Source organism: Pogona vitticeps, chromosome 5 (genome assembly GCF_051106095.1).
Source record: "Pogona vitticeps strain Pit_001003342236 chromosome 5, PviZW2.1, whole genome shotgun sequence".
NCBI lineage: Eukaryota > Metazoa > Chordata > Lepidosauria > Squamata > Agamidae > Pogona > Pogona vitticeps.
This window is the reverse complement of record NC_135787.1, coordinates 166729366-166742553: the sequence shown is the minus strand read 5'-3', so window position 1 is coordinate 166742553 and position 13188 is coordinate 166729366. Positions and strand designations below refer to the sequence as shown.

The window sequence follows — 13188 nt, the reverse complement described above, 5'->3', positions numbered from 1 at the left end:
TGTTGTAGCAGCTGCTATTGTTTGTTTTTGTTTTTATTTATTTATTTTTTAAAAAAGATATGTTGGACCTTTGTACCTTTGCTTGATTCTCCTTACTGCCTAGAGCGCTTGAGAAGTCAAAAGCAGCACTTCAGACTGAGCCTAAACATACCAAGAGTCAGTGAAGTTTTTTTTTAGATTTGCAATATGGTTGTGCTGTGTTCTGTTTGTCAGGTTGCATTACCATTCAATGGTCAAAGTCTTGTTGCATGGAACAGTAAATTGCCCTAGAAAAGCCCGCGTTCAATCAATGGGGAAGGGGTGAGTCAACTCCTCTGTAAGTTCCATTGCTTCAAATGGGCTTACTTTAACTGCCGTATATTATGCCAAAGTGAGATGTAGTTAGAGTACGCTCATCTGATTCAATGGAACATACGGAGGAGGAGACTCACCAAATCCCCTTTGATTCAATGGGCCTACTCTAGTGTTTTGAATGAGCTATGATTTTTTTTAAATTCGAGTGCTTGCAGTCTAGAATTCCTTTCATTGAGACTTCTTACATCTTTCCTGGGTTTGGCCAGTGAGTGTAATGACTCTAGAGCTCACAAGGCGCCAGGAGCTTTTGCTGACCTTTCATTATTTTCCTGTTTTGACTTGCTGTCTTCTTTTAGGTTTTCTATTCTGGGTTATTCCACTGATAGCAGTGATCTCTATCATTCTGATGATGGTGGGCATATACTGTGGCCATGAATACCTTCAGAGGTAAGCTGTGACACAAATATGTGTATTCCTGTTGGTGCGCTACATTGTGTTGTCTCTGACTCCCTCTAGTGGCCAGTTCGGATAATGCATGGTGAAAATACTTTATTCTGGATTTTTTTTTTTACTATCATCTGTGGCTTTCAGCATTTGGGGGCAGGGGTGGGATGGAACCAATCTTCCATGGATACAGGAGTCCTATTATACAAAATAGAGCTTTCCATGATGGGAGCTACTGAATTTGTAGCAGCGCCTTTAGTAGCTCTTACACCTATTGAATTTTTCCAGTGCCAATGGGATGGGATTTCATTTCATTTGTTTAATGAGGAATTGACGAAAAATTGGAAATGTTTTCAAATACAGGATGCAAAGAGCTTGAGTTTTAAAATAGCTCATATGCAGAAATAAAATTGATGGATGTTCCTGTGCTTCAACTTAAATTGGAAGCCTGCAGCTAAGCCTTGATTTTCTTCATTAATCTAAACTAAATCTACTTTGGCCCAATCCTGATTAGTGGCTCACACATGGAGACTTTGGAGAAAGAAGGGAAATGAGGCTTTACCTGCTATATGTTGAGCAGAAAATGTTGTTTAGTCAGAGTATGATTATTATTTGTCACTTTGTTGATATGTGCCTTCAGGTTGGAACTGATTAACCCCTAATAGGGCTTTCAGGGTTTAAATGAGATATTTAAGGAGTGGTTTTACCAGTTCCACAAGCCCAGTGAATTTTCAAGGATCAGCAGAGATTTGAACCCAGGTCTCCTAAGTCCTACTCTGTCACGTTGTGCACTACACCACAATGGGCACCCCATTTGTTACTTTAGCAGCATGTAAAATATATTAAGCAAAGTTCACAGAAAGCAGAATGGTCCCTCCACACATCCTTACAACAGTCTATAAGTCATGAAACAAAAGGAGTGAGGAGTGATGAAAAGAGTACATTTATACTACATAGTTACAATAGTTCGATGACACTTTATTATTTATTTGATTTATACCCCACCTATCTGGACTACTCGTCCAGTCTAGACAGCTTACAATATAGGATAAATAAACTCAAGAATGTGCATAGTTGTTCAATAACAATTGTAATAAAGTAGAAGAAAAAAAATAAAGGAAAATAGAAGGAAATCAGGTATTGACTAGAGGGAAGGCCTGGATGTATAACCATGTTTTGAATTGGGTTTTAAAGATTCCCAGCGTAGGTGCTGTGCGAATCTCCAGAGGGAGGTTGTTCCATAGGCGAGGAGCCACCGCCGAGAAGGCCCGGTTTCGTGTCTTCTCCTTCCGGGCCTCTCTCGGCATCAGGCTCCTCAGCCTCACCTCCTGACTCGCACGGGTGATCCGGGTAGACCTTGGTGGGAGCAGGCATTCCGCCAAATACTTGAATTGCCATTGCTCCATCCTATGGAATCCTGGGATCTGTGGTTTGGTGAAGCACATAGATTTTTTTTTTAATTAGGAGTTCTACTGCGTTCCCCTAAACTGAGACCTCTGGGTAGTGTAGGCAGCATATAAATTAATTAAATAAAATAATTAAATAAATAAACTGGAGTGGAAAATCAAGCAGGTCTCTCACCAAACTGCAAATCTCAGGTTTCCATGGGACGGGACCAAGACCGTTAAAGTGGAATCAAAGTCCTTTAACTGTCTCATACACTCTTAAGTACCAGTTCTTAAAGTCCTATGGCAGGGTTGAATAACTTCAAAGGGCCTAGGGGCCATTTTTGTCCACATCTTCTGGACCATGGAGGGCCTCACCCTCTCCAACACTCTTAATCCCCTGAAACCCCAAGCTCTCAGAAATATCAGACAATTGTTTATCACAGCTGTTGTTGTTGTTGTTGTTGTTGTTGTTAGTATTAGTATTAGTATTGCTTTTTGTTTGTTTTTTTGAAGGAAGTGACTTTTAAGGTCACACTTTGGGTAGGAGATTGTGTCTGCATTGTGAAATTTGAGGTACTGTAAATTTTGCATTTTGAGGACTGAAATGTTTTTGGGATTCGAGAGAGAACTGGGAGGCTATGCAGAGGGTCCTGGGGCCACATTTAGCCCATGAACCAGACTTTGCCCACCCTGCAGTAATTTTTCTAACGAATAATTTAAATGGGGAGCATTGGAAAGGAGACATACAGAGAGGAAGAGTAAAGCGAAGATGCTCTCACACAGCTGAGCTGGTGGAACGATTCTTATTGTCTTATCTCTCCTTCTGCTGTAGATAGATGGAAGAGAGATTTTAAGACACGGATTGGGTGCAATTTTGTTCCTGGGAATTAGATTGCTTCTCCCCACCCCCAAAAAAAAGATCATTTGGAAGCTTGGATGATACTAAGGGATGGCAATTTCAAACCTCACCTCTTGATATCATTATCCTTCTCCCTAATATCTGTTGTTCCCATTCAGACAGTGTCATGGTTCTGTGTTTCTCTCTGCCAAGAGCCCCTTTGTGTAAATCTTGTCATCTCACTGAGCAGTGAGGTGCACACTAAGAGAATCTTCCCTGCCTCTTCACCTTCTGAATTAGAAGGGTCAATAGGGTGGGGTAGAATCCTAGTATTATATCCAATCAACGGCTGTAGATAATGGCAGCATCTTGTTCTCCTCCATTCTTACCATCTCACTGGGAGATTGAGTAGGAAATCAGAATGTACCTCCAAATATAGAGATCAGTAGAATTTGTCCACATGACACACATGCCTTCCTGGTGTTCTCTTTGTTTCCAAGTGGCAAAAGTTAGTCAGAAAAATCTCCCTTATTCTATCAGTTGAGGCTTTTAGGGAATGGGGAGGTAGCTGTCTATGAGTTGACTGTGTTCCTTTCCTGTATCATGAAGCTGAACAATCTCAGTCTACAAGTCAAACATAATCTTTTGAAAGCAGCTTTTTGGAGTTTCCTCCAAATGACCCAAATAAATTCCCTCCAGCCTGCATGTTATTGAAAGGAACTGTTATTATTTATTCAATTTGTATACCACCCTTCTGACCTGTAGTCACTCTGGACAATTCACAATGCAATAAAATGTAAACACGATATAGCAGGAAGGAGCTGATCTTATTGCCACAGAATTTTCCATCATCATTACTTATCTGATTGTGAACCAAATCTCAAATATTGTTGTATGCTTCCTATTCAGCATCCACAGTCATTGAAAGGACATGTGGAAACTACCAGAGGAGGTGGGAATGCCTCCTACAAAAAAGGTGCTGCATGTAAAAACAGTCACAGTTGCCATGAATGGCCAGCAGTAATGAGATGACAGAAGTCACTCTGTACCAGCACTCTGGCTGTATTGTTAAGAGGTGCCGGGTCTAACACCTCTGGACCATGTCAGATGAGGGAGAGGCTAATCTATACATCACAGATGCCACATGGATATTGCTTCCTTTCAGAAGCTGTTCCCTGAAGCTTTTATGTGTCATTTTTGTAAAAGTAGACATGGGGTCTGTTGGGTGGCAGAATGTGAAGCCAGATAAGACTCCTTGTGTTCTAACCTATTAATATTGTTTGAATTTCATATTTTCCTTGCAGGAAGAAAAAGGAATGGGAAGCAAGGATCCCAACTCCTCCGAAAACATTTTTGCTTCCAAACTTTTTTCAGGTAAGGGAGACATTTCCTCAGAGGGGGATACTGCCATCTCTAAATGTGCCTTTCGGGTTCCGTATGTGAAAACACCGCTTGCGATGTTTATCTTGCACAACTACTGGATATAAATAACCAGAGTTACCCTCTTCATTCACTAAGTGTGTGATGTCAGTAGAAGTCTTTAACTGGCTCTACCATTGGGGATGGGCAGATGTGGTTGCCTGAGACAGGAGTTTGGGAACATTGTGAATTGGCCGCACATTGCTTGTTACTTACTTTATACTTACTGTATTTTTATTCTCTAGGAGAGGCATTTGTGGGATCTGCTGCCTCAGGCACCAAAATAACTTGATTGATTTTTGGCGCTGCGTACCTTGACTTGAGGGGTGGGGTGCATGTTTATGCATGTGTGCCATTTGCTCTTCTGCCTCAAACTACAAAATGCCTTGCATCACCCCTAACTTTAAGTAACTGTCCTCTTCTTCATTCTTGGCATTTAATTATCTGACTTAATGAAACCATCTATTTCTAATTTGTATAACTTTTCTCTATATTTTTATATATCTGTGTGAATGCTGCCTTTTAGAACATACCACATTTTTCTGTGTATAAGATGCTACTTTCTCCTAAAATCATTACACTAAAATTGGGGGGCATCTTATACATGGAAGTAAGCTGAAGAGAGAACAAAATGACCCATAGCTTGCCTCTGCAAACAGGTTTCATTCAGTCATGAGGCTTAGCTTCCTACAGTCAGGAAACTTAGCTTCTTCCAATCACAGGCCTTATGTAACTGATGTCAGCTGGTGCTGAACAAACCAATTGGAACACACCTAGTTGGAGGTGGTGCTTGTAGGCTCAGATTCAACAGGGACTCCTAATGTTTGACTGTTCTGAGCCCAGAGGCTGAATACTCAAAGCTTTCTTAATTTTGGGTTAGAAAAGTGTGTATGTGTGTGCGGGGGTCTTATAAACAGGGGCATCTTATAAATGGAAAATTGGGTCATGTAGTAAAATATTAACTAATTCTGTAAAGAGATTTCAAAAATAAACAAGAAATCTGAGGCTTTTTACACACTTTTCTTGCTGTCTGGACACAATATAGATATCTGGTACAATGTGACGAAATTTCTTGCAGCTGCTGTTAAAATCCGTGAAAGGATTTGTACATTTGGATATTGGTCTATGACCATATTAAACTTGATCTGATCTGAACCAGAAATCAAAGAAACAAATTATATACCTTTCTTATATTACGTATTTATTATTTCAACTTCTATATGGTACCATTAGTGCAAACACTCTCTGGGCATTCACAACCCATCAAGAAATAATTATAATCAAACAGTACAAAATTATAACATACTATAAATACCATAAAATACAACAAAATCTCTGCCACTAGCTAATAAACCTGCATTTAAATAGAATTAAACATGAACTTGAACATCTCAAGACAATGTTTAAAAACAGAGATTTGTGCCAGTTTTTATTTAGCTGAACAGTTGTTTGGCAAGTCCCAGCCCTGCCTCCTCTGGTCGGTGCCCACTCAGAGGCAGCGCCCCAGCTTCCCTGCCCTGCCTCCTCTGGGCACTGCCTTTGAGTGGGTGCTCACTGGAGGTGGCAGGGCTGGGAAGCATCAAACATATCTTCAGGTGAAAAACAGACCAACACAAACTGCTGGTTTGGTAGTTCATGCTCATCTCTAGTTAAAAACTAGTAAAAGCTAACTTTATAACATTCTGTTTTTATTAATTTTCTAAAAACTGAGAGAGATGGCACCTGATAAACCTCAATCGGAAGAGAGAAGGGGCTACAACTGAGAAAGCCCAGTTTTTTGTGTTAGCTCTTTTGGCCTCTTTAAATGTCACAGATTCGACAAAAAGGACTGCAAGGAGCAGGTGGGACAGATAGCTAATTTGTGGGTGACGTGTTCTGACAAGTATTGAAACTGTTTAAGATGAAGTTATTACATTTAAGTGTAACAGTACATTAACGTAACAGCCAAACCAAACTCACACAATTCCACCAAATTTCAGACTTCGGCCACTTATATTTGCTAGGAACACTCCACCCACCCCCTTCTTTTTCATTTGTCTCCTGAAATTTCTAAGCCAACCTGGTGACTCTACAAGTTCTTGAGTTACAACTCTTAGACTCCTCAGGCAACCTGTCAAGTGGTCAAGGATGACTGGATTTGTATTTTTAAAAATTACAGACAGCATGCGAGGTTGCAAACAAAACTCCACAATAGTAACCTTCAGATAAGTATTGTTTGGCATGCATTCCATGAAAGTTCATAACACTACAAATACTAAACTGTGTGAGACTCTGGGAAATATAATCTAAAATTCTCTCCCCCTCCAAATAATACAAATCTACATGTAGTCCAGTTTAATTTGTATTACGTATAATTAGTGGCACTCTGTTCCAGCTTTTCCCCATATGATTCTCGGTGTAATATACAATGAATCTGTCTTTTCCTCTTTCAGAAAGTAGAATTGCTGGATGGCTCAGAGGGTGACAGCAACAGCAGCATTTTAGAGTTGGAAGGGACCGGTTATACAAAGATCTTAAACAGGTAAGTACATAAAACTGAGATATGCTACTGTTCGCTAATTGTAAGGCACTGTCAAAATATGACTATAAATGGAAGCTGCAGCTCTATAATTGCATAGCTGGGAATGAATCTACTAAAATGAGGTGCATGATTCTGATTTGGCGAGCAGAGGATATTGTTGTGTGCATTTCCCTTAATATACCTAATTTTAGCTTTCACCTTTCCAAGTAGACACAGTCTCTGCAAGTGTTTTCCTCTCTTGTAACATGTGCTCATGTGTCATTTGCCCTATTACACGTTGTTGTCCACATTTTTCATTTGTAAGACAAGTCACAAAATCCCAAACAGTGTGTGTTTCACCATACATCTATATTCCAGTTAGAGCTTCAAAAGTTATTTTTATTTGAGTGACACCTTGCAGAATCCTTTCGCCTATACTGGCTATACCGACTGGGAGATTCTGGGAGCTGTATAAAAAAAAAGTAACATGTTCAGACTTTGGTTCCAATTCCCTTATAGATTTGGCAGGTCAAAAAGAGTTATATCCATGCAGATTTTCCCCACATCTCTGCGAGTCTTTCCATAATCCTCTGTCTGTGCCTGCCTGCCTGTCTGGTTGGGGCTGCTTAAATAGAAGAGAGCATCTAGCCCTCTATCACGAAAAGGAAGCACATTGACTGTGCCCCTTTGGAGGTGCCTGATCTCATCTGATCCTGGAAACTAAGTCTGGTTATTTAGAAAGAAAATTCTCAATAGCACCAGGATAGGAACAGGAAGCTTAGGTGGAAGTAGGCCTAGCAAAGTCTCAAAGCCTTTCATCATAGCCCTTGTTTCCCAAGTGAGTCACATTTAGGTATTTGTAAGGTGTGTGTAAATCAGGTAAAGCTCTTTGCATGGGATTTGTAGTCTCAGAAATACAAAAATTCCATCCCGATGGACAAATTTTCAGATTGGATTTACGGCAAAACTCATCTTGTAGCTTCTCTCACGTTGCTTTTTTGCTTGTTCTTTCTGCTGCAGAGAATCGCTGGCAACTCATTCAGCGTCTCTTCAAGATGAATTGGGGGAAACAGAACAGTTTTCAATCTTCTCTCAGAAGGGGGACAAAGAAATCCCAAGCGCTGGCAAAGTGGGCCAATTTTTGGCACAAACTATTACAGATAATAGACCAGCCAGCAGTCCTAAAGCTCAGATCTTTGGTTCTGATGGGCCAAACTTCTCTTCTCAACCAGAATCTTTTCCATCTGATATTTGTCAGGATAGAGAAGCTGCCTCTTCTCAACGGAAGGGGATATCAATGTGGCTGGAAAATGTGGGACTGCCTCATTGCTTGGAGTCTCAGCAGCCACCAGTGGAGAAAGAGAAAGGGATGCCTTCCTCATTTTCTACCATTCATGGGTATGAGGAAGAGAAGCAATTACCTTCTGCAAGGCAAAAAGGATCTCAAAGCAGCAAGTTGGAGAAAGAAGGAAACAATGGCCGGGAAGTACAACATGTTGCTGGCACAAATAGCCCTTGTCAGAATGGATGTTTGAACTACATTGCTATTGAACACCTATCAATGAGCAGCGATATGGATTATTTACTTCCGGTACCTGCAGTGGCTTCAGAGGAAAGAAGATCTACCTGCGACAGTATGGCGACTGGTACACCCGAAACAATAGAAGATCTTTCAAGTCTGGAGATGCCTGAGAAGAAACCTGAAACTGTACTCCCGGCTCACAGTCAATCCCTGGCTGCTCCTTCAGCAGCCTCCCACCAAATATTTGATGACTATGTTACAGACCTCCCTGCTCCCCCTGGGCTTTTGCCAAAGGAAGGACTTGCTTTCTCCGTAGATGAGCCTAAGCATGACAAGGACTTCCTGATCTTCCACCCAGACAACCATAGCCCAATTTTCTTAAGCCAGGTGGGGGACTACTGTTTCTTTCCTGGCTCCAAGCCAGTCAAGGAAGCTTGCAAGAGTCAAGGGGGAACGGTGGGATGTCAGCTTTCAGAAGCCAATCAAAAAGGTGAAAAATTTCCTAGTGAGGACTGGAGCATGCTACAGAGTCCCCATCACTCTTGCTAAGATCTGAGGTCTAAACTCCACCCCACCTTCCACCCCTGGCATATTAAGGGAGATAAACATGCTCCCTAGCTCTGCTGCTGCTCATCATCATCATCATAGAATTACAGAGCTGGATCATTGAGTCCAGCCCTTGTCAAGGAGGCACAGTGGGGAATCAAGCTCTCACGTTAGGGCTCTGCAGCCAGAGACTGAAACCACTGAGCTATCCAACAGTTCAGTTCAGCATCAGTCAGCTCAGCAGGAGTGACTGAGAAATCTTTGCCCTTGGCTGAGCAATAGTAAGCAACAGAGGATGGGAGCTGGTTAATCTTTCTCTGTGTGTGTTTTTGAGAGAGAGAAAGCATGGTATGGTTGGGGTGTGTGTATTTGCGTGAATGGTGTGTGAGACAGTAGAATCACCCTGGAGAACTATAATCTCAAGTTCTTGTCCAGTTTATTTTATGTGCCATCAGATCACTTCCAGTGTGCAGCAGCTTGGCGAATTAATCAATTCCCATAGTCTGTCAGTAATAGTCTTGCTTGGGTCTTACAAACCCAAAGCTATGTCTTCTTTCATGGAGTCAATCTATCTCATCTTAGTTCTACTTCTTTTCCTGATGCTTTTACCTTTACCCAGCATTATTGTCTTTTCCAGTGAGTTTTGGCTTGTCCCGATGAGTCCAAAGTACAATGGCCTCAGTTTAGCCATTTCAGCTGCCAGTGAGAGTTCAGGCTTTGGCATTACTGAACTTTAACTGTCTGCCTTCCTCTGGATACAGTATTTTTTTTGTTGTTTCTTATTTTTTTAGAACAGGGGCAGGCAAGTTCCAGGGATTGGAGGTGCCTGTGGCGTTCACCCTTATTATGCTGAATAGGTTATGCATTATTCTATGCTGATGTGGTTGAGAGGTGGGGCCACCAGAGATGTAAAACAGGCAGAGCCTGAGAGGAGAAAGGAGGAGTAGAGTTCAGTCAGAGTTAGGGAGGGAGAGAGAGAGAGGTAGTTGGGAGATCTGAGGTGTGATTAGTCTGAGGAGTGAATGGTAACCTGTGAGATTTAAATAGAAGATTGATGCTTGATGAACCTGAAGTAAATACTTATGAATTATTAAAGAAACATCTGTAATTAATAAACTTGTTTTAAGAAAAAGTGAAAACTGAACGGACCTTCATCTTTCCTACGTAAAGTATGTTGATTTAGTGATCAACTGGTGGCAGCATGTGAAAAGGTGTTTGGTTTGCCTTCGTGTGCTCTGTGTTTGGAAGACAAACAGGGGCCACGAGGGACAAACGTCACAGTGCCCCTTTCCTTTGTACCTTGGAGGTCCATGGCCAACTTGCCCATGCCATTTTGGCCCCTGAGCTCCCCCATGCGCCCTCACCCAATCCTGATCTGTTCTGTTTTTAAATGGTTAAAAAATTAATCTAGACCCAAAATAGGGTTGCTCCCTCCAAATGCCCAAGCATGCCCCAAAGGCTTCTGCAGAAGTGATTTGCCCCCTTTATATTCTTCTGAGTCAAACCCTACTAATAGGCAAGAAATTGTTGAACAGAGAACTATTCCAAGAGGCCTCTCTCCTGGATGCTCTTAATATCAATATTTTATTTTAATTTTTATTTTCTTGTTCTCTTGTTTTGGTATGATTTTTTAAATTGCTGTATTGTTGTATATAAATCAAATAAGTATATAAATAGATTAGTAATTTTCCAGTGTAAACGTTCTGGGAGAAAGGCACAAAACCTGCTTTGGGGGTTTGTATGGCTCACTGGCCACTCTTTTCCTGCACCTGCTATATAAGCTCATAGAAGGACCCTGCTGGATCAAACCAGCACCCTGTTTGTTGGAGCACGTGGTCAAATGTCTTCTGCATAAACACAAGCAGGACAGGAAGAGATTGTCATGCTAAAACAAAGAGATACAGTGAGCATCTACTGTAGGTTGCAGGTCGGTTAGTGCAAATATAGCTATTTGTATGAGTATTTCCGGGCACTGATTCTTAATACTAGTTTTACTGAATTATGGTTATTAGTGTCTTTTATTCTCTCTGTATGTGTGTATTAATTGAACTGGATTCAATTGTTTTTGTCTTAGTATGATGAAATGTAATTTATAAGTATTGTTAATAATAAAGAAATAGCAGTTTAATTGAAGTTGGCTCAGGCTTTCAGAACAACAGATTGAATGTTTGGGATTGGGACACTTAGTCAGAAAAGGTGCTTGTTTTAGCTTTGGTAGAAGGTAAATGCATAAGGTAGAACAGTCCTTGAGCCACAGACCCATAACAACTCGTGAAATCTTCATCCAGCATGGCTGCTGGCCTTTTTCAAAGCTAAGTTTTCAAAGTTCTGTCCTCACCCAGCCAATGCAGTCTGAATTAATACAAAGTGGGTTTAGCTCCACAATGTTGTGCGAGACCAGCTGTGTGAAATGTAAATGCTTTAAATATGTCCCTTTATAATCTAAGAGCTAGTGTGATGTAATGGATAGAGGGTCAAACTAGGTTTTGGACGACATGAGTTAAAAACCCTGCCTGGCCATACAAACCCATTGCAGGATGGCAGTGGGAAACGACCCCTTGAACATCTCACATACCTCAAAAACCCATTGGGGGGTCACCATATGCCCAAAGCAACTTGGAAGCAAATTAAAACAACAACACTTGATCATTAATCTGCAGGTTTCAACAGCCCCACCTGTTCCACTGACTTGAGGAGTTTCTAGAAAACACTCAGAAAGCTACTCTCTTAATTCATTCAACTCAAAGGAGGAAGGTGCTTAAAGATCTCATCAGTGTTTCACACTGACAGTGCACCAAATAAGTGAAGTTTGGAAACATTGCTTCTTTGGACTATAATTCCTGTAATCTTTGTCCACAAGCATGACCAGCACCTGGGGGATTTGAAAAACTGAAGTCCCAAAAGAGCAACATTTTGAAGCTCTGCAAAGAAGATAATCCACTCACTGTTCCAAACCCTTCATATTTTACCTATCTACTTATTTTGCTGCATGGCAATATTTCCCATATCATTCTCTTTTTTAAAATCAGCTTTTTGCATTATCGAGGCTTGTTTTGACAGCCAGGATGTTTTATACTGTTTTAGAAGACATTGTTAGGGTCCATCGTTCCAGGAAGAGAGCAATACAAGCCATTTCTGCATGAGAAATGAAATTGCGACATTGCAAAAAATTATAATACATTAAATTATAACTGCTTATGCACCTGAATGCAAAACCTTTAAGAAGAAGAAAAAAGCTGAAATGAGAAGCAGCCGATATCCCCATACAATAAAAAATATATACCACCAGCAGCTGGTGATGTAAAAACCCTGGAAAACAAGATTTTTGTCCCGCTTTGACTTTGTTGACAGTTTCAACCCTGTGTCATGTGGACAGCAGGGAAAATACTGTTAAGGTAGTGCAAGAGATACTCTGTGTGAACATGTTCCGTGTAGTTGCAAGATACTGAATAGGAATAGATTGATCGAGAAATATTCTAAGGATAGAGAATTTGTAATGAGTACAGGAATACCACTCCACCTTAGCACATTCTCTACCCAACAGGGAGAGAGTGCTGTCCTATGCTTTTCTGTCTCCTTTGACTACTACTTCTGTTGTATGCCTCCCTAATCCCACCCTTTCAACACACAACATTGCACAACATTTCTCCTTGCACAACATTTCTCCACAGCAGTACTGTACTTGCACCTGCAACTACAGTACTATCTTTTGAACTGAACCTATAAGCAACAGGCAATCAAAGTTAATGTCATGTCTGGAGAAGTTCCATTTGAGTATTTCTAGAGCTCAGATGAACTAGGGATCCGGGGTTGGAGCCCAAACTGCCGAGCCCTCCAGATAAGGCTTGGTCTATGCAGGTTGTCAAAGAACTGTGTGATGTGATGCAGAAGAGTCCTGAGAAAGGGGCAGTTGAGGTTGAGTAAGTGGGTGAGGCTATGTCCACTCCAGAGACTGGCTGAATGCGAGGGATGGATTATTTCTGGAGGAGACAGATCTTTGTCAGATGGAAGAGATATAGTCTCCATAATGGTCTGGGATGGACCTGCATGTAGTTGAACTGCATCCTGAGGAGGTGTCGGTTTTGGGAGAGTCTGCTCCTGTGGAGGCTTCAGTAAAGTTTGGTCAGAGTCAGTAAAATGCTTCTTCTTCTTAGAAGATTTTGAAGGGGCATCTGGGATCTTCAAACCTGATGACTTCGGGGCTGAATCCTTAGGTTTTGAAGGCTTCAGGCTGGAA

At 41.2% G+C, this 13188-nt stretch overlaps 1 protein-coding gene across 1 annotated transcript in view; it reads left to right on the top strand.

The window, feature by feature from the left end:
• Window positions 1-11084, top strand: part of CSF2RB (colony stimulating factor 2 receptor subunit beta) — a 40734-nt gene extending 29650 nt beyond the window's left edge. Inside the window, exons 11-14 of the mRNA XM_073000066.2 lie at window positions 651-741; window positions 4269-4338; window positions 6816-6904; window positions 7904-11084. Of these exons, the coding sequence (XP_072856167.2) occupies window positions 651-741; window positions 4269-4338; window positions 6816-6904; window positions 7904-8954 (1301 nt within the window). The 3' untranslated portion in view covers window positions 8955-11084. The remainder of the gene's footprint in view (window positions 1-650; window positions 742-4268; window positions 4339-6815; window positions 6905-7903) is intronic.
• Window positions 11085-13188: the final 2104 nt, after the last annotated feature.